Below are 24856 nucleotides of genomic sequence, written 5' to 3' on the forward strand. Positions count from 1 at the left end.
ACTGGGGTACCTGAAGAATGTAATTAATGGAAAAAAAACATTTTTTAGTTATAAGTTGTCAAGTAAAGGGGAAACTAACACATCTTGAGCACCTACTCTGTGCCAGATCCTGAGTGAGGTGCCCTGGGCATTACCCCTCTTGGGATTGTACTTGGGGGGATTATGGGAGTAGTCATCAGTGGCAACTCCATGTAAGCTGTATGTCCTTGGCCAAGTTCCTTCAGCCCCTAGAGATTCCATTTCCTCATGTATAAAGTGAGGATAATAACAACTGCTTTGCCAAGTTGTTGCAAAGTTCCAGTCAGTGTTTGCGAAAGTATTTGGTAAACTGAGAAGCTCTAGGCAAAATATTATTGTCATTGGGCATTATGGGGAATTTCTTTAAATAAAGAAGCCAAAGTCTTAGCCTTCCAGAAGGTTATTGCTTTGTAGAACAGATAAAGTTGCTTGTGACACTTCCAAAAATATAACAGTAGTAGACAATGTGGGTGACATCCCCAAGTTGTGTATGTATTGAGTTGTCCAATCAGCAGTGTTTGGATCTCTGCTTCCCTCCTTACTATAATTCAGGTTCTGTGCCTCTACACTCTATCTCCTTCAATGCCCTCAGAGTACATGTATGAAGACACACACATGCGCGTGTACACACACACACACACACACACACACACACACACACACATACACACACACCATGATCCCTCTCTGCCCAGCTCTCTTGCCTAAGATGATGATAAGCCTCTTGATATATTCCATTTTGGGACAGGATGTCTCATACTCTCCGGCTAATGTCCATACATCCTTGAGCTGGATGAGGATCGCTGGAGCACCAGAGTTATTATAGGGTGTGGAATTAGACAGATTTGGGTTCAAATACCAGTTCTACTACTTCCTAGCTGTGTATCTGTAACTCTGGACCCAAGTTTACTCATCTATAAAATAAGTATAATGTAATAACTACCTCATGAGGTTGCTGGGAAAGTTAATTGGGAGAGGTCATATAAAATGTGTAGTAAAGTGTCTGACATATAATAGGTTTTCAGAACAGGAACTATTATTGGCACAATTTGCTAAGCATTCTGGGGTCAGCTTCCAGGAGACATCAACATGGCCAGCCATCCCTGTTCACTGTGTAAAACGCTGAAGCTGGCATCCTTGATGTCTTTCCCTCCCCTCAAACACCCCAGTTACATTTCTAACCCTTCATCCAGCCCTACCAACTGCATTTTGTCTCTTCTCATTAGGGATTGGAATATTGTCTTCTGCTTCAGCTAAATCTTCCACAAGATGATACCCACTAAGGCAACTTTCTTTAGTAAAGATGAATGTTTAAAGTGTTTTTTACTAAGTTCATTTCCGCCCTCCCTCCCACCCTCACTGCTCTAATGTTAGCCTAATGCCATTTGGTGAAATGTGGATTTTGAAAGTATGTACATAAAAAGTAAGTCTTTTTCCAAGTTTTGCTGTCAAGCCCATTTAAAGGCTTTAGTAGCCTCTAGTCTGGCTCTCTCTTATTAAAAATAAATTTTCATTTAGTCTGTGACATGTATGATTTCTCTAAACTAATTTTTTTCTTTTCCTGGGTTATTCTTATAAGACATTCCCCTTAAAGCACATTTGAGTGACAAAGAAATTCTTTTCCTGGGAGCAAGTTTGGCCTCAAGGCTAGCTTCTTCCAAATTTTTCATGCTGCTCTAAGATATAATTTTCAGCTCTTGTATTTTATTATTCAAAATTAGAACTGCCACAGAGACCGGTCAGGAGATTAGTAATGAGTATGCTCCTCTGTTGCCAAGATCCCAGGGCATCAAAACAAATGGGAGACTGTGGGCCAGGCAAGGTCATTCTTATTGTTATTATTATCATTATTAAAACCTACCTAGGGCTTTTGTGTCAGCTGGAGGTGAGTTTTCAACTCTTTTTCCCAATCTTTCAGTTTTGACTTTACCATCCAAGTCAGTAGAAGCCTAGAAGGTTTATTTTCAAGTTTCTGTCTTACCCATGTGATCTAAGAAAGTTTACTCCTCAGTTAAGTTCTTCTTCTGCTTTTCTGAGTCAGCTACTAGCTGGAGGGTTATCTTTGGTAGTGCATTTTTGCCGGTACAAAGGCAAACTTTGGAGAGTGGTATCCCTCCTTAGCTAGCATAGCTTTAATCACAGAAAACTCTTGCTGGGGTGGGCCTACAGGGTAATCTAATGCAGATCCTCAGTTTACCAAAGTCAGCAACTAAATCCCAGAGATGTCAAGAGACTGGCCCAGTGTCACACAGTGTGAGGTAAAGGCAAAATTTAGACCCTGAGAGGAGGCAAGAGAATGCAAATGTTAATCAAGCTACATTTAGAGACTGTAACATGCCTATCAGCCCTGCAGCCAGGCCAGGACACCTTCAGAACAGAAGATTTCTGCTAGGATTGCTAACAACCCATTTCCCACACCTGTGAAGGGGAAACAGGAGCAACAGTCTTTAAATGGAGACCTACACAAATAAAATCAGCTATTTCCTATGGCTGAGACCATAGGGAACATATAGATTAAAGGCTGGGGAACTGCCAGCAAGGCTTTCACACTATATACTATTCCCCTTCTCCTTCCTCACTGTATATCTGTATCAAAGGAAATGGGTAAACAAAGTCTTTAAACTGTAACTCATAGGAACTAAAGAATGATATCTAAACTGAATTCCCCAAACACCCAGGGTCCCTCCGACTCTTTGCCTCTGAGAGGAGACCACACTCTATCTGTGGAGTGTTATCCGTTTTCTAATAAACTTTCACTTTGACACACACACACACACACACGCACACACAATTTAGATTCTGACATTGTTTTTATGGGATCTAGCTTGGTGCTCTTTTTATTCTGCCACCGAATTGGTGCTGCAGGCCCAGGGCTAAGCGGACCAATGGGCTTGCCCAGCTATGGTTTCATGCAGTATGAACACAAAACGGACCCTGGTTTTTTTTTTTTTTTTTTTTTTATCTGACTGCTGTGGTTTGACCAGCTGATCAAACTGAAATCGCTCTGGCCAGATCAACTATTCACTGTTGAAATGAACAGAGCTGAAAATTACTGTCCATAGTTTAGAGTGGGGATGGTCTTGTAAGTTCTCTACTTATAATTCTCTTCTATTCCCAACCTCAGCTTCCCAAGCATCTCTTCCACTCCTCTGTTATACATATTACATAGTATTTCGTTGCAGCAATCATTGATCATCCTGGTACATGTTGCCCTCTTCCTCCTCTCTTGTAAGATGTCTCCTGGGAGGGGTCACGTGTATATGTCCCATTTCTCAGAGTGATTGAATGGATCAGAGGATTTTCTTCCCCATGGATATCAGCCAGAAGAGCATTGGAGAAGTTGGAGAGAGGATGAGAAAAGAGAGCAGATAAAGAAATGGGATGGGGGCAAATCGGCCTAGGTCACAGTTAGGCCCATAGCGAGCCACCTGTCATTAAATATGTGTAGTGGGGAAATATAACAAAGAGTTCAAACCAAAGCTATCCCGAGTCCAAAGGGAAGACAAATGAACAGTTACAGAAGGTTGACTTTCCCAGGAACTAGACTATGTGTCCTCAGTAGATTATTTTAGTTTACTCACATGACAACCCAGTGAGGTAACTATCATTAGCCCCATTTTCATGGATGAGGAAACTGAGGCTCTGAGAGTGCTCAGAGAGCCCTGACTAAATCCCAGGGTCATGGGCTCTCTAAACCTTTGCTCTCTCCTTTTTTAGAAAGCTCATTTGAGACTGGATTCCTCTTTACTATACCACTAAACTAACTTTTTGAATGTAACTGGTCAGGTTATTTTATAAGAGCAGAAACTGATGCCAAAGAAGTGAAGTGACTATCACAGGAGCAAAGTCTGGCCTGCTGCCTACATTCACCAGGACTTGGGTTACCATAGCTTTAAAAGCCCTGCATGAACTGCCTCTTCCATTCACTGTCAGTGAGAAGTGAGAGTTTCACTGTTGGTGAAATGCCGGGAATCCCTCATCAGGAGAAGGGCAGTCACTAGTCTGCATGTTCAGTCTTCCATGAACCCCATACCAGGTCTTATCTTGTCTTTGCAACGGACATTTCTTTAGTATATACATCATCTCAGTGTTATCGTCCCCTTTTAATTCCTTAAGCCCCATATTCTGTAAGGCTAAACAAATAAAACTCAGTGTTATATGTGTGCGGGGAATAGATGACTGTTGATAGTGATATATGTAACCCACCCAACCTATTTGTAATATTAAAGCTTGAATTTCAGAACAGTGCTTTCATTAAATACTGCTGCTCATTCAGTTTGGAGAGATTCATAAAAACAGAAACGAATAGACTCAATGCTTTGCATGCCTTCAATCTTTGTGATAAGAATCACCTATTATGGAGAGTATGAACTTTTTTTTAAAAACCTAGTGACAGCTGGAAAGACAGGGTTGAGCATAATGCTCGGGATAAGGGGGGAAACATATTTTGCTAGCTTTTTTTATGCTAAAGTATAAAGAGTTCCAGCACTTTCTTTCACATTAAGTTTTTACTGTTTCTGTTCTAATTTTAACACGGGTCCTTTGCTGATACCCCTGTTATATAGGTCCAAAATAAGTTCAGCTGTTGATTGCCTTGTGGGACCCAAAAATGTGAGTGTTACATAAACCATCGAGGACTAGGCCTACAGCTTTCCCTTATGATGAGGTGCTGAGGGTTTGGCAGCACTTTAACCCTTGAGGAAGACAAGAAAGCATGCAACTTAGAATGTGAGATCAGGAAAATGTCCCTTGATTCACAATTTCAATTTTGTCTTTTTACAAATAGGGAAGCGGAGCCAAGAATGAGCAAGTTGCTTCTTCATAGTCATACAGGGTCTCATTAGTGGCAGAGTCAGGACAAGAACCTAGGACTTTAGACTCCCAGGCCAGTGCTCTTTCAAATATCTTCTGATGTCCTATCAGGCTACAGCAACCAAATGGATGTCTAGAAATGCATTGCTTAGTATACATGCCACGGTGACCTTTACACTCACTCCCAGAATCATCAACCTTGTGGAAACCATGGAAGAACGGTTCTGGAAAAAAACATTCTAAGAAATAAGGAGTTGGAAAACCAACTGATAATTCAGCCAGTTCTCTTTCCTTTCTGCTTCCCACACCAATCTCCAAAATAGGGCTGATTTCCATGTACCAGGACCTTTGTTATTTAGTTCCTGAAAGAAACTAGCTCCTGGGAGGTAGGCCTAGGCCGGGATTGCATGAAGCTCTATAACTTCCTGCCAAGGCCCATGCCTGTCCTCAGGAAAACACAGGTCTTGGGACACACATAGGAAGAAATCCCCTTACTTAGCAGGGAACATCTTCAACCCGGGAGGGATCCTCTGAGACTTGTGCGAATCCTGCTCCCCCCAAAGAGAGGTTTCTCCCACTTTTAGGAACCCCAGTGTATGAAATCCACCATGAGAGAATCATTTCTTTGTTTTTCTTACAACGTGGAGGGAAGGCTTGCAAATGCAAATATCCTCTAGCTAGCTCTTCCATGTATTCATACTAGAATATTAGTGACATATTAGATGTCAGAAACTGGACTTTATAGCCTCATCCTGTCCCTTCTTTTGCTCTGCAACTACCAATCTGACTGTCTCTGACTCTAAGTCAGACTGTGTATGTGTATGTGTTCTTTTTCATCACCTAAATAACTAAATCCTGATTTTCTCCTGGACTGTTACCATCCCTTCAACCCTACCCAAGGCACCTTGCCATGTTCCAATCCCACTAATCTCTTTCCGAGAAGAATTTCCAGAGTTAGTTCCTGGGTACATGGATGTGTGACCCACCTGTTCCAGAAGTATTTTCCTGGGGACCCTAATGAATACCATTATAATGGTTTAATGACAGAGGGGTCCTCCTATGGCAAATGAGGAAAGCCCCCTACTGAACAGACTTAAGATGCTGACTGTGTGCATGGCCAAGGAGAAAGTAGGGACAGCTAGTAAGCTCAGCTCCTGGGCTATTTCCATGTCTTCTCACTCCCCTGGCTCACACCCTCACCTGTCCTCAGGGGGAGCAGGCATTTCCCACAAGCCTGGGGGATCAGGGGAGCTCTCAGGGAAGCCAAGAGGTCTATTGTATAAGTTGCTGCACCTGGTTCCTTAACGCAAGTTCATTAGTTAGAGTGTCCCCCTGGATCCCCAGGGCAGTCGGAACAGCCTCCTTCATGACTGCACATGGACAGGATATCCTCAATATCCCCAGTAGGTTTGGGGGAACCTAGAAGGACTGGGAATGTCTTATGGGAGGTGAGGGCAGGGAGCATAGCTGTAAAATCTAAAAGGGCCCTTTCCTTAATTGACCTGTGACTCTGTTGGCACATCGACCTTAGAACAGCAGATAGATAACCTCACATTTAGAATTGCCCAAAGGTAATTATCACAGTGACCCATGTGGTCAAAAAGGTGGAGTTTGTCTTAATTTACAGAAGAAATGGAGGCTTGGGAGAGGCAAGTGATTATTCCAGGGCTGCCCAGCAAGGAAGTAACGGCTTCTCAAGACGCCTAGACCAGTACTTGCTGCTTCATTGCACAGAAAGGACAGTAGGGATGGAGCAGAGCTCCAGCGAGGGACCAGATGTTCTGAAGGAGATACAAGGAGAACCTGTCTCTGGAGGGACTTGCCCCCACTGCAGGACTCACTCAGCTCACTGTCCCTCAACCCCAGTCCCAACAGTGCTGCTCTGAAACACTGCTGCCACCCTGTGCCACTTCTGCAGCAGTGGGATTGAACAGAGTGGGCATTCATTCATGGAAACACCAGTTCTCTAAACACAGCAAGCTCCACCTGATCAATCATATGGGAACAGTCTGAGTTCTGAGTTACTGGGGACCCTGCCTTAAAGGGACCTCCCTTTCTTTCCTTGCTAATCCTTACATTCCTGGTCCTGCAGGCAAAAATAGCCTTTTGGACACCAGGGCTTTGAGGATGGTCTGCACCTATTTATTAGAAGAGATGTTGCCTGGTTTCTTGGGTTCTAACTGTGGGGCTTTGCTGTGTGACCTTGAGCACATCTTTACCCCTCTCTGAGCCCGTTTCCTCACTTCACCTTGGGTTATATGGCCCCACTCTGACGTAGTATTTAGTCATGCATCTTTCCTTCAGTAAACCTTATATAAGTGAAGCCTTCTTGTAGGCACGGGGATTTATGCCCGGGGTTCAGCAAGAAGAGAAGTGAGTTTCTGCTCTGAAAAAACTCGCATTCCCGTTCTGTTAACCTTTTTTTGGTCATGCTTCTCCTTCATGTTGACTTACCTTCTCAGAAAATGCCCCTGCTTCCGTTGGAGAATGGAAATTGGCAAAGAGTGAAAGAAAAGGTCCAATTTGTGCCTTTGCTATTTTAGGGGAGGTGGAAATTACGAGCCAAAGTGGAGTGATGAGCTCACTGGAGTAATCTCCGTTCCCCAAGACAAAAGAAAACCCAAGTCCTCTGCTTGTGAAGTAGCTCCTCGGTGTGAGGCATTATTACACAAATTCAGGCTCATTCCTGACCCTTAGTACCCTGAATTGCCTGAAGGGGGGAATGGCACAACCTGCATGTGCAGCCCAGGCGCTCCGGTCGCCTCTGCAACCGGAGCGAGGAGCGCCCGCCCGCACCACCTGTCCCCGCCGGCATTCCAGAGTAGAGGCCGAATTGGCAGCAAGCCGGCCGAGATCAGTAGCTGCCTCAGTCCGCGCCGGCCCTCCTAGGGGTGTGTCTCGCGGATTCAACTCCCAGCAGCTTCTGGACGAGCCCCTAAAGGCGTCTTCTTCCCTGGAGGGAGCTGCGCGCTCCCCACTCTTCGCGCTGCTACCCCGAGGCCGCTGCAGGCAGATGTACGACTTAAGGAGACGCTGGGACCTGGGCTCCCTCTGCCGGGCCCTACTTACTCGGGGCCTGGCCGCCCTGGGCCACTCGCTGAAGCACGTGCTCGGTGCGATCTTCTCTAAGATTTTCGGCCCCCTAATCAGGTACGTTTTCGGCGAAAGCAGGACTCGCGCTTACGGGCCCGGGCGGGCGGGAGCCGTGTGGGGTGGGATGGCAGTTGCGAGGGGAAGGGAAGGGCGCAAATTCCAGCTGGCCCATGGCTACCGGGCTCGGGGGCTACGGAGGAGCGTGGCGCGCGTTTGGTTACACTGCGGCTCCCTCTCCGCGATTCCGTGGACACTGGCAGCGCAGCATCTCCGCTTGCAAGTGGGGCTGCCAGCGAACTTCTTCCTCCAGGGGAACTCTGAACGCCCTCTTCCGAGCTCACTCGAGGCGGCCTCCAAGGTGGGCAACCTGGTGCGGGCAAGAGCAAGGCTTCGGGGCGCAAGGGGAGGGAGCTCGCTCTGGCAGACCGGGAGGCGGCAGCATACGCGCCAAGGGGACTGGAGGAAGAAGTGCTGGAGAGTCCGGTGGGCGAAGCGAGATGGGGATGGGAGCCACGGAGTCACCGAGAGTAGAGGGAAACGCGCGGAGGCTTGGGCCGGGGGAGTGTGCATTTGGAAGTGGGACAACTGGTGTACGAAACCCCGCGAAGTGGCCCCCGAAAGCTCTGGCGCGGGGAAAGGGCAGGCGGCCAGCGGGGAGGAGTGTGGGGGGAAGGGGGTGTGCGGCAGAAGCCACAGCGCTGAGCCTGCCGGGAAGGAAGGAAGCGGAGAACGGCGCCGCCGCCGCCGCTGCCGCCACCGCCGCCGCCGCCGCCGCCGCGGTGGAGTACTCTGTGCGTAGGGGAAAGGGAAAAGGGGCGCAACGGTGGCTCCTGGGGAAGCGCGGGCTGAGTTGCGGGATTGACGTAACGAGCTTGGGTTTCCCCCAGCGTCGGGAACATGGATGAAAAATCCAACAAGCTGCTTCTGGCTTTGGTGATGCTCTTCCTATTTGCCGTGATCGTCCTCCAATACGTATGCCCCGGCACAGAATGCCAGCTCCTCCGCCTGCAGGCGTTCAGCTCCCCGATGCCGGACCCATACAGCTCCGAGGATGAGAGCTCCGCCAGGTTCATGCCCCATTACAATTTCAGTCGCGGCGACCTTCTGCGCAAGATAGACTTTGACATCAAGGGCGATGACTTGATTGTGTTCCTGCACATCCAGAAGACTGGAGGCACCACTTTCGGCCGCCACCTGGTGCGCAACATCCAGCTGGAGCAGCCGTGCGAATGCCGCGTGGGTCAGAAGAAATGCACTTGCCACCGGCCGGGTAAGCGGGAGACCTGGCTCTTCTCCAGGTTCTCCACGGGATGGAGCTGCGGGCTGCACGCCGACTGGACCGAGCTTACCAGCTGCGTGCCTATTGTGGTGGACGGCAAGCGCGACGCCAGGCTGAGACCGTCTAGGTGAGCGCGCCCCCGCGGCGGAGCGGGGCCCTGGAGCGTGGGAGTGAACCTGGGCTTGGGCGGGTGGAGCGCGGGAAGGTGCATCCAGCCGGAGCCGGTGACCCAGCGCACCCTTCGGCAGCCTCGCGGTTACACCGTTGCTGGGCAGGAGCCAGGCGCAATAACGCTCACGCTCATGGCGCAGTGGCGCCCGCTGGAAGCCTGTTCGCTCTGGTCCAGGACGGCTAGTCTGTCTGTCAGCAGACTGGCTCGCTTGTTGGCTGGGAGTGCGTGCCTATGAAGCGTCCGGGAGGCCACGAATGAGTGCTCCCCTGCAGCGGCCTGGACAGGGTACGGCATGCAGGCTGCACTGGAGCGCCAGAAAGAACCACGCTCTGTCTGTAGCGTCCCGCGGTCCCTCCTGTCCTCGCTCTTCTTTACTCAGCACTCCGGTTCCGCAGCGTCCTTTTTGATCTCTCTTCCTCTTTTCACACTCTCGCATTCTTTACTCCTTTTATTGTCACTTCCTTTATTTGCCTTTCCCTTTTTCTGGTGCTCTCGATCTTGTCAGCTCTTGGCTGCTTGCTCTTCCTATCTTGTCAGGTCCTGGCTGCTTGCTCTTGTCTTCTCCCTCCGTTCTCCTCTCACATTGCTTCTCTTCTCTGTCTTTCACCATTTTTTTTCTCTTTCTGGCGACTTTTGTCGCCTCTCTCCTCGTTTCTCCTCGTTGGCTCTGCTCTCCTCGGAAGCGGGTGTCCTTCTGCCGCTGTTTGGAAATGGAGAGAGCTCATGTTATCCAGCTGGCGCCTCTCCCTACTGGCTGCACGCCAGGCATCTGCCACGATTTTCGAGTGCGAGGGGCACCCAGCGGGCTGCTCCCACCTCATGTGGGGTTCTGCCTTGAGAAACCGTTGGGCCCCAGCGCGGGACGTCGCTAGCTCATTTACTGGGAACCTGGGGCTGATACAGAAAAAGCTAATTTATGAAGACCCTGTAGCCACCTAATTTTGGAGCTAGGGCATTTTTTCCTCCATCCAGTCGTAAGGCCCAGTTGCTGGAGATCATGGACGGCCATCAAGGTGGGCGGGGAGGATGCGCAGGGATGCAATTGCTACAGCTAGGGCCCCACCCTCCCTAAAACAAATCTGGACTGGGAAAGGAGTCCAGGGATAGGACGAGGTGAGTCTGGTTGACAGGAGGCCTCCAGACTGGGTCTCTGGGCTGGCAAAAATGTGGCCGTGCCCTCTGTCTCTTTATCAAGATAACCACAGGGGCTCTTGAGACTGTTGCTGCAACGGCTGCCTACCTGGACCCTGTCCCAATATCTCCACCCCCCTGGACTAGGCAGCGCTTTGCAGGTGTCTCTTGGAATGCAACAGCCAGTGCAGTTTCTTTTGTCCAGCCTTAGGTGAATGGACCTCACTGATTGGTCACCATTGAGAAGGAGAAGACACATCACCCCCTACTCACTTTCCTTTCCCCCAGTTTACAGTGTCCTTTCTTGAATGCTGGAATTTGGGCAGAATCTCTTGAACTTTCATTTCCTTTCCAGCGCTACCAGATTTATTTTTCCATCCTAACAGAACCTTGGCCTCAGGAGGTTTGCTACTTTAATCCATCTTGAGACTTATATACATCATTGTCATCACAAGATTCTGGTGTTAAGAAGATCCCAAACAATTTGGCAGTATTGAAAATAATCTCTCTTGCTGATAGAGCTTGTAGGTGTAGTGAGGGGTGGTAGTATAAAAAGCTTTTTAGGGCAAAAATAAAATTCCAGAACTCTGACTGTGGCACAGAAGTAAAAATGAAGTTTTTGCCACTATGGAAGTCATGACCCCATCTAGAGTTCCACAGGGCACATGTGCCTTTGTAAATCCTTTGGACATGTAGGTTCAGGGTATGACATGATCTATAAACACACATTATTAATGTGGTCTTGCTTATGTATTTGCTGGCTGCTGTCTTCTGGCAAATCCTTCAGAAGTTTTTCATAAGATACCCAGGACCTCTCAAGGGGATGGTTCAACCTCTTAGATTATCCCAAACTAAAGTAAAATTATTTGAAAAAAAATATCTTCTTGGTCATAGAAATAGTGATACCACAGTGCCATCTAGTTTAATCAAAGACCACTTTTTAAAGAGAGTTACTAGATTTTACAATATGTGGAAAAAATGAAATAAAATTTGCTAGATAAACACATTGCTACTCCAAGGGCACCTTTTTATTACATGAAGCCTGAGGGGTTCAGAATTTCCCAGGATGTTAATCAACCCTTGCTTGCGGGAACAGCTCTTGTGAGTTCTGATAATTTCTAAGAGTGAAGGGATGCATAAGTGTGTGAGAATGAGAGTTTTGTGTGAGTGTGTGTGTAGGGGGTGAAATTTGGAGACCGAGGCAGCTGTGCTAGCAATGATGCACGACGGTTGAGGAACTGGTCTCAGGAGATGAGAGAGTCAGCTACTGGGAGTTCCTATGTTGAGCAGCCTTCTATGCTAGCTGGTGGTCTGTGTGCTCTGATGGACTGAAGAAAATAGCAGCTTAGTCTGCTTGGCCTGGGAGTTCTGACACCTGGGCCTTAGTTTCAGGTCAGCCACAAACCGGCTGTGTGACCGTGGACCAGTGCTTCTTCAAGCCTGATATCTGTGAAGAGTGCATTCCAGTTTCTGATGAGCTTCCACATCTCTTATCTCTGGTATTTCTCTGTAAACTTGCAAAAGCTTTGGGAAAAGGGCAATATTATCCCCATTTATCAGATGAGGATGAAGCCCAAAAGGGCTGAAGGAGATTTCCAAGGTCATTGAGCACTTTAGTGGGACGGCAGCAATCTTTCTTCATTTCTGTCTTGACTACTCAGCCATTTTGCTCTGTTGACTGTGCCTTGATAAGTGATGGTTTTTGGGAAAACACAGTGAGGTATTTCATGTTGGTAATTATTACAAAGTGAACACTCAGCAAACGTTAACTGATGCTGATATCACCTACATCGTCACCATCTTCAGTAATTTTATACGTGTGAGTTTGGATGAGAGATTGGACCAGGGTTGCCACACCCATTGGGAGAAGAGATTCCTATCTCCTTAAGGCTTTATGCTCACCAGGAATAGGTCTCATGGACAGGTTGCAGAGGGCCTTCTCATTTCTGTGTTGGAAATCACTACAAAGTTGGAAAAGGATGGGAGGATGCTGGGATCTTGGTGTACAAGTGTCAGTAGGAGACCTCAGTAGCAACAAGGGCCACCTTCTGACTCAGCCATCCATCTACATTCGGGGGCCATGAGAGACCATTGTGGCTGCATGCCAAGACACTGAATCCTGCTCCCAGTGCTACATTTGAGATGCTTCTTTGCCTCAGCAGATGGTAAAGTGCTACGGTGATATGTAACTACTTAGTAGAAATGAATAGACCGAATAGAGAGAATTGCTCAGAGAGGACAAAGAGAGAGTACTTGGCTAGCAAAAGGCTCAAGTTGTTTATTAAGAACAATATTTCTTTTTAAAAAACCCTAGAAAGTTCATTTCATGTATCTATCTCCCAATATGTTGTTTAGGATCAGAGAAGGGTCCTGTTCATTTAGAATTTCTACGACTATAGACTATTTTTGAAAATGTATCAAAACACTGTTTACGAGCTATTAAAACTTTCAAATTCTGCAGTCCTTTCTCAGGCCAAATTCTCTGTCTTGTAGACAACTCTAGGGCACCACTTGGCCTGTGGTAGGAATTCAGAATCGGACACAAAGAAATTGTAATAGTCTCATTCTTCTTCACTTGGTATTGCACTGACGGGCACACAGGGGGTAGCTGGGGGAAGGGAGAGATTAGGTTCTATGTTTATTTGGATCTAAGAAATCTGATTATCGTATTCATGTTGCATCCTAGACTTTTAGCATCTCTACATTATCCAGCAGCCATACAGGAGAGTAATTAATTGTCATCTAAAATCCAGTAAGATATCACAGATAAGAAGGGACTAAAATATATTTATATAGAAAAAGCTTTCCCTCCTTCTCTCTTCTTTTGTCTCTCTTTCTCTCTCTTTCTTTCTTTCTTTCTTTCTTTCTTTCTTTCTTTCTTTCTTTCTTTCTTTCTTTCTTTCTTTCTTTCTCTTTCTTTCTTTCTTTCTTTCTTTCTCTCTCTCTCTCTCTCTCTCTGTCTTCTCTCTCTCTCTCTCTGTCTCTCTCTCTTTCTTATGGTAATTCTTTTAAAAAATTGTGGTAAAGGCTTTCTTTTCTTTCCATTTCTTTTTAAAAAGTGGCTCTATTTTGAAAGAGCTATCTGTTAGTAAGAACTCCTTAGTGCATGTGCCTGCTCATACCTCATGTGCCCACAACCCCACTCCTTTGCTTTCTGGATTTTGTAGTGAAGCAGGATAACATGGCAGGCTTGTGGTACAGGGCGAGGCAGCGAGTGAATGGACTATTACAGCCAGCAAAGCTGTCCCCTCTGGTCCATTAGGCTATAGGCCATGGGGCTCTCAGGTTAGCTTCACTTACCAAGGATACATTTCTTCAGCTGCCTTTGATAAGAGATGTTATACCCTCCCGGTATTTCACAGGAGAGAGAGAGAGACATTCACCCTGATACTATCTGTAGAATTTTAGCAGTTAGTTAGCATTTCTGCACAGAGGGCAAACATGTTATTGGAGTCCTGACAAAGCTCTGTGTTCTTAAAGTAGTATAAAATGCCATTCGGAATGAGCATTTCTTAACAGTAATTTTAGATTAGTTCTGTTCTGTTCTGCGGCAATAAGAATGTTAAAGCTTGTCTTTTATAGATTTTTTTTGTGAACATAGGTAGCATAAAATGACATTAAAGAATAGTCATCTCTTCCCTTTGTTATTCATTAAACAAAATTTTGTAAAGCTGCCCATTATATTCCAGGGTAAACATGTGATCCTTGCTCTCACAGAGCTTGTAGAACAGAATACTTTGGTATTTTAGATGTTTAATAAAGAAGATGGATTTTGTTTCAGCATGATTTGAAAATCAATAATGTCTTTAAAATGTCATGCCTTTACTAGAATATATTTAAAAATAGAGAAAGCCCATCTGTTTATGTTGCAGTTTGGGTCTAACCAGCAAACTGTGTGGAGTATGTATTATGACCTCTGTACAGTGCTAACAGTTGAGGGAGATTACATGTAACCAAGAAAAAGCCAAAAATGGCAAAGTCACCATCTTAAGCCTCAAGTCCATAAAGATTAGAGGGTAAAGTGTAGAACTGTGTAGTATAGACATGTCAGCAGTGGGGAGGAACTTGTGATTTTGGGCAAGTCCATACCCCTCTAGAGAGATTTAAATGAGATGCTTTCTAAGGTCCTTTCCTTTCTGAAGTGTGAGAAACAGGCCAGATAAAGGGGACATCTGTTTGGGAAGACTTCTGGGACTAGGTGGGTTGTAGTTACAAGAAAGGAGGTATTGTGGGTGGACATGACATCCTCATGGCATCCTGAGGTCCAGCAGCCTCACCTAACCAGGGATGGCCAGAATGAAGAAGGTTAATGCTTGGGGAATGGTTAGGGAGGTATGTGAGGCGAGTTCTCATTGTAGAGCTCCTGGAATGGCAATGAAGGGTTTGAATCCCAGTGAGTATGTGAAACTTTTGGATGGAAGGAATGTAAAAAATATAAAAGTAAATGAAGGCTGGAGTCCAATTAATAGTACCTCCCTGACTTTTAGTATGGGATGAAGGTGGTATCATTGACTAAAGGGTAGGTTGAGAAGGGGATCTAATTTGGGCTGGGAGAGTACTAAAGAGTTGTGAACGGTCTGTGTTGCTTAGACTTCTAGTGGCCAGGGCTTGTAAAGAAGTGAGAACTGGGGCTTTAGGTCAGGTTAGGGCTTAGTAGTGTATGTGGAAGTCTGTGAACCCAGTTAAGCCGAATTCACAGTTGGCATTATTATTTAAATGATAGGTGCAAATCACATTTGGGACTCTTAGCCATGAATAAAGGATGTTTGAATACAGGAAAAGATCGAAAGCTATGATTACGAAAAAAGAGAGGTGCTCATCTGTCAAAAACAAAGCCAAAATGAAAAGGCATATGTCAAACTGATGAAAATATGCACGACAAATAAAACAGACAAAAGGATTACATCTTCCTGTATAAAGAATTGATTAGAAAAACAATTTAAAACATGAGAACCACGACCAATTTACAGACATGGAAAAACTTTAGTTTCACTGGTATTAAAGAAATGCAAATTTAAATAATTAAATGTACAAAAATCTTTGCTTCTCTAATTAACCCTGATCAAAACAAAGCAAAACAAAAACCTTGATGTACATCACCACCACCGAACGAAAAATGTTAGTTGCCAGTGTTGACAAAGTGTGGTAAATACTGTAATTTTCATATATTATTGGTGGAAATGTAAATTTGAACGATTTTTTTTGGAAATAATATAAACAAAGAACATTAAAAAATATTTATTTCTTTGACCCATGATTTATTTTTTTGAAATTTTACTGAAAAACGTGATCCCATACATATTTTTCATTCATTCACTTACTCACTCATTTATTCATTCATTCATTCAATTATTCAACAAACATTTGAATATCCCCTATCACCATGCTGTGTGCTGGGAAACACTGTGAGGAACCAGCCAGATATGATATGGCCCCTGCCTTCATGGAGTGGGAAAGATAGACATGAAACAAATAATTAATTACTTAAAAATATGAGAAGTGCCATGGGGGAAAGGTATAGGATGATATAATGGTATACTAAGAGGCTAACTGGAGTTACTTATGAGTGCAGCAAATTGAAAAAATCTGACCATTCACGTAGAAGAGAATGGTTCAAGAAATCTCAGCACACTTACTTGAAGAATTATTATAATACCATTTAAATGTCCTTTTGTAGAGTATGGAAAATTGCTAGTGATTTAATGCTAAGAGAAAAAGATAGGTATGAACCCAGTATAACTACAACAGTGTGTGTATGAGAGAGAGAGAGAGAGAGAGAGAGAGAGAGAGAGAGAGAGAGAGAGAGAGAGAGAGAGACAGAGAGACAGAGAGAGAGAGACAGAGAGAGAGATGCACAAATCATATTCCTGTTCCTCCTAAATTTAAGCATGAAAGACAAATAATGGAAGAAAATACCAAGTTATTAATAGATTGATTAGTGACTTGTTTTCTTATTCTGTTTCCCTGAAAGTTTTGAATTTCTTTTATGAGTATGCACTACTTGGATAATAAAAGTAAACATTTACGGTTTTAAAAATGATGTTTTATTATGGCTGTGATACATTGCACTCATGTCTACTTTTTGGTTCCTGAAGACTATGGCTGGTTATTTCACTAGTTTCTTGAGATCCTGAGAGTCCTTAATGAGAAAAGCAGCCTCAACTGAATAAACTTAGAGACTGAAAGGCAGAGGTGATAAGTCAGGCATCGGCTCCTGATTTTTCTGATGATTGTCTGTCATCGTAGTACAAAGAATCCATGGAATTCTTACACCAGTACAAGTATAGAGATATTTGAGTGAATTGCTATTGTTTCCTCTCTATTTAAAAGTTAAATGGAACAGGAAATTAATAGTGATACACAATTGGAAGTATAAGGCTTATTTTGCTCAGCTGGAGCCACCCAAGTGCCTGGACTTTGAGTCTTCTGAATCCTCTTTCCAAGTGTCTCGTGATATCAGAGCTAATGGTCTTGCTGGAAGAGTGAAGTCTTGGGGCTGGTGAAGGGCTATAGTTCTAAACATTCATAACTGAAGGTTTAGACCAGTTAGTAGTGCACATGTTGCCCTTATCTGGGAAAGAAGGGGACTTCACTCTCCTGGAGACACCACCTCCCAGAGTAGTTTCATGTCATAAGAGCATTGCTCCAGTTAACTATAAATTAAGTGATTAGAACACTTCATTCCTCAACTGCTCTGGATATCTGAAGAGCTACCATATACAGTGATTCACATAATCTTATTGTTGAAATTCTACTGAAACTGCATTCTAGGTACAAGTTATTTCGATAGTGTAAAGAATGTGCTTTACAGTTGAAAAACTAATGTCCCATTGTGTGACAAATAAAATTAGATATTCAGTCACTGAGTTTAGGAAAAAAAGGTATGTTTGGGAATGTTCCCTCTTCCATTATAGTGAAGAATTGAATTAATGGTGTTTGTCTTCTAATATGATATCATTGTAGGCTTAGAGAAATATTTGTGTAAACTTTAGTAAAATATTAATTGGCAAAAGAGCTTCTATAGTTTTACTAGGTACTGGACTTTGCGGAGTATTCACTTGGTCTTATTACCTCCCATTTGTTATTTCTGCCATTTTGCCTCTGAGAATAGTGTTGAAGACTTTGACATATTTCAGAGCATAACACTAAATAAATTTGTCTTGCACATTCCACTATGCTTTTTCTGGAATATTATAAATATTCAAATATAGGCACACATACGAATTCAAAATAAAATTCAATACATGCAAATTCTGCATAAATTCCATATTTATAACTTAGCAATAGTTTTGAATTTGTTATCCTATGATATAAATGTATAACTATGATCTCATGAGAATTATCAATAAACATATTTTTCTGATTAACTGTGGGTTCTTTTTTAGTCATAATTTTAAACTTCAATTCTGAGATATATTATAAGAGAATAATTTGCACTTCATTTACTTTGAATTATCAAGAATCATGTTCTTCCCTATTGTAAATGTCTGTTAAAAGGACTTCTTATTCATTTTGATTGCTTTTTAAATTTTAGTAGCAGAGATGCCCTAGTGAAACTAAGAGAACTGGTCTGTTTTTTGTGAAGAATTTAGTTTTAATGAATCACTTCCATGCACTTTTCTGAAGGAATTCAGAACAATTGAAATGTGCAAAGCATTGATTTCAATCAAATCAAAGGATTGAGCCTGAGTACACCATTCCTTGCATTAATTGAATTTATCCCATAACTGTACTAATAAAGACAAATCTTCACTATAATATCAGTTCCAGTTCACTTATGGAGATCATTGGATTTTTCTAACTTTCTACAGGTGAGTCAATGGGAGCAAAGAGTGTTTAGAAATTACTAGGGTAAAAAGCTATAGTCAGGAAGCTCAGAGATACTTTAAAAAGTCCCTTTGATCGTGGCATTCAACTCCTCAGTTATAACAATAAGTGGAAATTGATTAAACTCACCAGTTGAAAGACATAGATTTTCACAGTGTATGAAAATATAAAGTCTAGCTATATGCTATATATAAAATCTAGCTATATGTTATATACAAAGCTAAAACATAAGGACACAGATAGGATTGTAAATACTAAGCTGAAGGAAGCTGATGTAACTAAATTAATATGAGACCAAATAGACTAAAGAAAAATAATAGGGATAAACAGTATCACTGAGTAATGGTAAAAAATGTCAGTTCCTCAGATAACAATTCTAAACTTGTATGCACATAATACCATAGTTTTGAAATATATGAGGCAAAGATCGACAGAACTATAGAAAGAAATTGTAAAATCTACTAACCTCTTTCCGAAATTAATAGATGAAATGAACAACAACAAAGAAAGAGTAAGGTTACAGAAGATTTGAACAACACTGTTAACCAGAGACTCAGGGATATGGACAATGGACTAGTGGTTACCAGAGGGTAGAGGGTCAGGGAGGAGTGGAGAGGTAGACGAGGTAAAGGGAGTCAAATATAGGGGTTAGGGGGAGGGTGAAGTGGGTAAAGGAGATCAAATATATGGTAGCTAAAGGAAACTGGACTTTGGGTGGTAATCACACAATAGAATACATAGATGTCAAATTATAATGTACACCTGAAATTATATGAGTATAGTAACCCATGTTACCCTAAAAAACTTTAAAAAATAAAAAATAAATAAATAAATTATTTTTTTTTTATGGTGACATTGGTTAACGAAATCCAGTAAGTTTCAGCTGTACATTTTAACAATAAGGCATATATATTTACACTGTGTGTTCACCTCCCATAGTTAGATTTCTTTCTGTCACCACATATTTGACCCCCTTTACACCGTCTACCTTTCCCCTCCTCTTCCACCTCCTGCTCATCTGGTAACCACTAGTTTATTGTCCATATCCATGAGTCTTCGTTTGTCCTGTTCATTTGTTTCTTTTAGGTTTATATCCTACATATAAGTGATAACATATGATTTCGACTTTTTCTGTGGGGCTTATTTTGCTTAGCATGATTATCTTGAGGTCTATCCATGTTGTTGCAAATGGCAGTATTTCATTTCTTCATATGGCTGAGTAATATTCCATTGTATATATGTTCCACAGCTTCTTTAGCCAACCATCTATCGTAGGACACTTCAGTTGCTTCCATGTCCTAGCCACTGTGAATAATGCTGCTATGAACATTGATGTGCTAAAATCTTTTCGGATATGGGTTTTCAAGTCCTTGGGGTAAATACCCAGTAGAGGTATTGTTAACCAGCTCATCTCAATGAGAGAGTCCTGTGTGTGTTGCAGGCACTTTTCCTAACCCTACTGAAGGAAAGTGGCTCATAATTTTCCAGAGTTCAGCTGAATGCTGAGTTAAAGTCTGCATATGGTATTTGTATGCATGGAAGGTAGCAGTTACATTGACAATCTCTCCTCTTTAAGAAAAAATATGGTTGGTTTGCAATGAGCAAAATTGTGATGCTCCTCATTTAATGTCATGTCTGTTTTGGTTTTAAACCGTAGTGATGTAACCATTATTCACTGTAAGAAGGGACTGGGTGTGGGATCTCAAGTTGTGACATTTGGCTGGGGATATCTTTTCTAGAGAATGTTATAGAAGTTAGGCTTCCATGCTGACAGCAAACAAGCCAGGGACCACAAAATTCGAGCTCTTCTGATTTGTTTGGGTGTCACTCCAGGATGCAGCTCTTTCTCATTAATGGGGAAAATCTGCTAAGAGGAGAGATCTGAGTGCCAGAAAGCACAGCTATGTCATTTGGCTTTTGGTTACATACCTTGGTGGTCTCTGAATTTAGCTTAACACAAGAAACTTAGAAGGAAGAAAGCAAATGTTCTCCCAGAACCTCAAGCAGGTAGAAATAGCTAAGAAATGGTAGGAATTTTAATTGAAATGTCAGAGGCTAAAGGTGCATCTGAGAAAGAGAAATACCATTGGGGAAAAAAAGATAAATTGTTGCCATGATTAAATGGTAGATTGCCTCTTAGTGACTCTCACTTCCCCCTCCCAAATGTAGTTTTGGTGACATTCAGTGTACACTCATCTGCTTCAGGGCCCCAGAAAGTAGCAATTGCCCTGTACAAACTGGCTGCCTTAATAGCAAGCATCTTAGTTCTCAGAGCCACTGGTGGCTTTCAGTTTAAAATTCTGGGGCACCATAGTTATGCTGGATTAAAAGTGAAAACTGGTTTGGGGTGCTTCCCGTGATTTAGCATAATTCACTCAAGATTCATCCAAGCTGTCGTTTGTAGCAACCGTTCATTCTTTTTTATTGCTGAAAAATATTTTGTGGTAAGTGCACATGACCGTTTGTTCATTCACCTGTTGAAGGACATATGGGCTGATTGTAGTTTTTGGTTGTTATTAATAAAGCTGCTCTGAAATTTGTGTATAGGCTTTTGTGGGATGATAAATGTTCATTTCTCTAGGATAAATACTCAAGAATGCAATTGCTGGGTTATTTGGTAATTACATATTTAATTTTTATAAGAAACTGCCAAATTATCACATTCCTATCAGCAGTATATGAGTGGCTCAGTTTCTTCATACCCTTGCCAGCATTTGGTGTTGTCACTATTTTTTTTTTATTTTAGCCATTCTGATAGGTGTGTAGTAATATCTCATTTGGTTTTAATTTGCCTTTCCCTGATGGCTAATGAAATTCAACATCATTTCACATGCTTATAGGCCACCTGTGTGTTTTCTTCAGTTGAATGTCTGTTCATGCCATTTGTTCATTTTCTAATGGGATTCTTTTTTTATTAACTGTTGAGTTATGCATTATTTACATATTAGTCTTTTGTCATATATATTGTTTGCAATATTTTCTCAGTTCATTGGCTTTTTAAAAATCTCATTTACATGATATTTGACAGAACAAAATTTCTAATTTTAATGAGGTCCAATCTATCAATTTTCCCTTTTATGAATCATGATTTGTGTGAAGTTTAAAAATTCTTTGTCTAGCTCTAGATTTGAAGATTTTCTCCTATGTTTTCTCTAAAACTTTATAGTTTTAATGTTTACATTTAATTCTATGCTACATTTTTAAAGTTATTTTCTTGTTTAGATACATTTCACACACCATCATATTCACCCATTTAAAGTGTACAGTACAGTGGCTTTTAATATAGTCACAAAATTGTGCAATAATTGCCACTATCAACTTTTAAAACATTTCATCACTACAAAACAAAACAAAACAAAAAAAAAAACAAGATAAAAACAGCAACAAGAAACTTGTACCATTGCCAGTCGCTGCCTAGCCATCTTATGGGTACCTTATAGTGGTTTTGATTTGCATTTTCCTGCAGGATAATGATGTTGAGTATCTTTACATGTGTTATTGCCCATTTGAATGTCTTTTTTGTAGAAATGTGTACTCAGATTCTTTGTCACTTTTAATTTTGCTATTTTTTTTCTTTTTAGTATTGAATTAAGTGTTCTTTATACATTCCAGGTACAAGTCCCTTATCAGACTTATGCTTTGCAAATATTTTCCTCCCATTTAATGGTTTGTCTCTTCACATTCTTTATGGTGTTCATTGAAGCACAAAAATTTTAAATTTTCATTAAGTCCAACTTAACTTTTTTCTTTTGTCGTTCATGAAGGCTTTGCCTAACTTAAGATCGCAAAGATTTACTCCTATATTTTCTCCTAAGGGTTTTATAGTTTGATCTATTATGTTAAGGTCCATGATCTATTTTAAGTTATTTTTCATACATACTTTTAAAAAGAAGTCCAACTTTACTCTTTTCTATATGGATATCAGTTGTCCCAGAATCATTTGCAGAAAATACTTTTTTTCTTTATTGAAGTATCTCGGTACCTTTGTTGAAAATCAGTTGACCATGAATGTATGAGTTTATTTCCAAATGCTTAATTCTATTTAATTCATTTACATAGCTTTCTTTATACAAGTGCCACGTAGTCTTTGACTACTTTTGGCTTTGTAGTTAGAAATCAGGAGGTGCGAATACTCCAGTTTTTCTCTCTCTAGATTTTTTGGGCTATTCTGGATACCTCGGGCTTCTGTGTGAATTTTAGAATTAGCTTATTAAAACGTACAAAGAGGTCAGATAGGATTTTGTTAGGAATTGCATTGAATCTGTAGATCACTTTGGGGGAATATTTCCATCTGAACAATATTAAGTCTTTCAATCCATAAATATGGACTGTCTTTACATTTATTTAGACATTCTTTAGTTTCTTTCAATGAAGTTTTATAGTTTTTAGATTACAAGATTTGCACTAACTTTTAAAATTTATTCATAAGTATTTTACTTGTTTCAATCATATTGTAAATGTAGTTCTTTCCATAATTTCATTTTGGATTATTCATTGCTACTGTATAGAAAAACAGTTGATTTTAAATACTGATCTTGTATGCTACGACTTTGCTGAACTCATTTTTTCCTGGCTTTATTGAAATACAATAGAAAATTAATTGCTAGTATTTACATTGTACAATTCAATGAGTTTTTTCAATTATTGTTGGCATACAATAATATATTAGTTTCAGTTGTACAGCATAGTGATTAGAGATCTATATATCACAAAGTGATCACACTACTAAATCTAGTCTCCCACTTCCCCTTACATATTTATTACAACGTTGTTAACTAGTTTCCTTATGCTACACTTTATATCTCCATGACTATTTTGTGTCCTTTTAGTCTGTGTGTGTCTTTTAATCTGAAGTGAGTTGTAGGCAGCATATGTAGAGGTCTTGTTTTCTTATCTATTTTGCTTCCCAATCTTTGGTAGGAGCACTTAATTCTTTTCCAATTGAGGTACTTGTTGTTAGGAATATAGTTATTGCATTTCTTTATTCATATTTTTGATACATGTTTTTTCTTCTTAAAGAAGTCCCCCTAACATTTCCTGTAATACTGGCTTGGTGTTGATGAATTCCTTTGCCTTATTTTTGTCTGGGAAGCTCTTTATCTGTCCTTTGACTCTAAATGATAGCTTTGCTGGATAAAGTATTCTTGGTCGTAGATCCTGGGTTTTCATCAGGTTGAATATTTTGTGTCAAGCCCTTCTGTCCCACATAGTTTCTTTTGAGAAATCAACTGCCAGTCTTATGGTGCTCCCTTGTAGGTAACTAACGGCTTTTCCCTTGCTGCTTTTTAAGATTCTCTCTTTGTATTTAACATTTGGCATTTTAATTACAATGTGTCTTGGTGTGGGCCTCATTGGGTTCATCATTTTTAGGACTCTCTGAGCTTCCTGGGAATTTATGTTTATTTCCTCCACTGAGTTAGGGAAATTTTCCATCATTATTTCTTCAAATAGCTCTTCAACTTCTTGTTCCCTTTCAGGTACCCCTATGACATGGATGTTCTTACATTTAATTTTGTCCCATAGGCTCCTTAAATTATTATTATAGTCTTGGCTTCTTTGTTCTTGCCTTTCTGATTGAGTGTCCTTGGCTTCCCCATCCTCTATTATCAGTGGTTCGATCCTCTTTATCAACTCTGTTGATTCCCTCTAATATACTCTTCATCTCAGATAATGTGTTCTTCATTTCTGACTGGTTCCTATCTATAATTTCTATTTCCATTTTTATATATTTTTAAAATCTCTTTGTTAAAGTTCTCATGAGATCATCTACATTTTCTAGGGGAAATGAACTTAGGAGTTCATTGAGCATCTTTATAACCAGTGTTTTGAACTCTGCATCTGTTAGATTGTTTGACTCTATTATTCCTGGATCTCTGCTCTGTTCTCTCATATGGTTTCTGCTTCTTTGTCTTCCCATTTTGGCTCCTTTCTGTGTCTGTTTCTGTGTATTAAGCAAAGCTCCTAAGTCTCTTGGTCTTATTAGTGTGGATTTGTGAAGTAGGTGTCCAGTGGCACAGTCCTGAGAGGGGTTCAGCTGCAGGCCAAACTTAGCCCAAGCCTCTACCCCTCTGGGGCCACCTGTTAAGATTCAGCAAGCAATACACAGATGCTGTGCTTATAGTTGCCTCAAGAGGCTATGCCAGAAACTGAGGCCAGCTGCCACCAGTGTGATTCTTGAAGTTGGCTCAGCAAGGAGCACTGGACTCGCCGATGATACAACTGGATTTCGAACTCATTATTTTTTAAAAGCAGTTTTTTAGTGTATTACTTAAGATTTTCTATATACAAGACTGTCATCTGTAAATAGATACTTTTACTTCTTCCTATCCAATGTGGATGAATTTTTTATTTCTTTTTCTTGCCTGACTTCCCTGGCTATAATCTTAACGCAATGTGGTGTACAAGTGGCTAGACTGGACTTCCTTATCTTGTTTCTGATCTTAGTGGGGAAAGGTTTTCCGTCTTTCATCATTAAATATGATGCTAGCTCTGGACTTTTTCTTAGATGCTGTAAGAAAGTTCCC

At 41.7% G+C, this 24856-nt stretch overlaps 1 protein-coding gene across 1 annotated transcript in view; it reads left to right on the forward strand.

The window, feature by feature from the left end:
* Window positions 1–7303: 7303 nt before the first annotated feature.
* The window catches only part of HS6ST2 (heparan sulfate 6-O-sulfotransferase 2), a 327544-nt gene continuing 309991 nt past the window's right edge, over window positions 7304–24856 (forward strand). The window contains exons 1-2 of the mRNA XM_011383868.1: window positions 7304–7980; window positions 8811–9329. Of these exons, the coding sequence (XP_011382170.1) occupies window positions 7553–7980; window positions 8811–9329 (947 nt within the window). The 5' untranslated portion in view covers window positions 7304–7552. The remainder of the gene's footprint in view (window positions 7981–8810; window positions 9330–24856) is intronic.

This window comes from Pteropus vampyrus, unplaced genomic scaffold, assembly GCF_000151845.1.
Source record: "Pteropus vampyrus isolate Shadow unplaced genomic scaffold, Pvam_2.0 Scaffold548, whole genome shotgun sequence".
NCBI classification, from domain to species: Eukaryota; Metazoa; Chordata; class Mammalia; order Chiroptera; family Pteropodidae; genus Pteropus; species Pteropus vampyrus.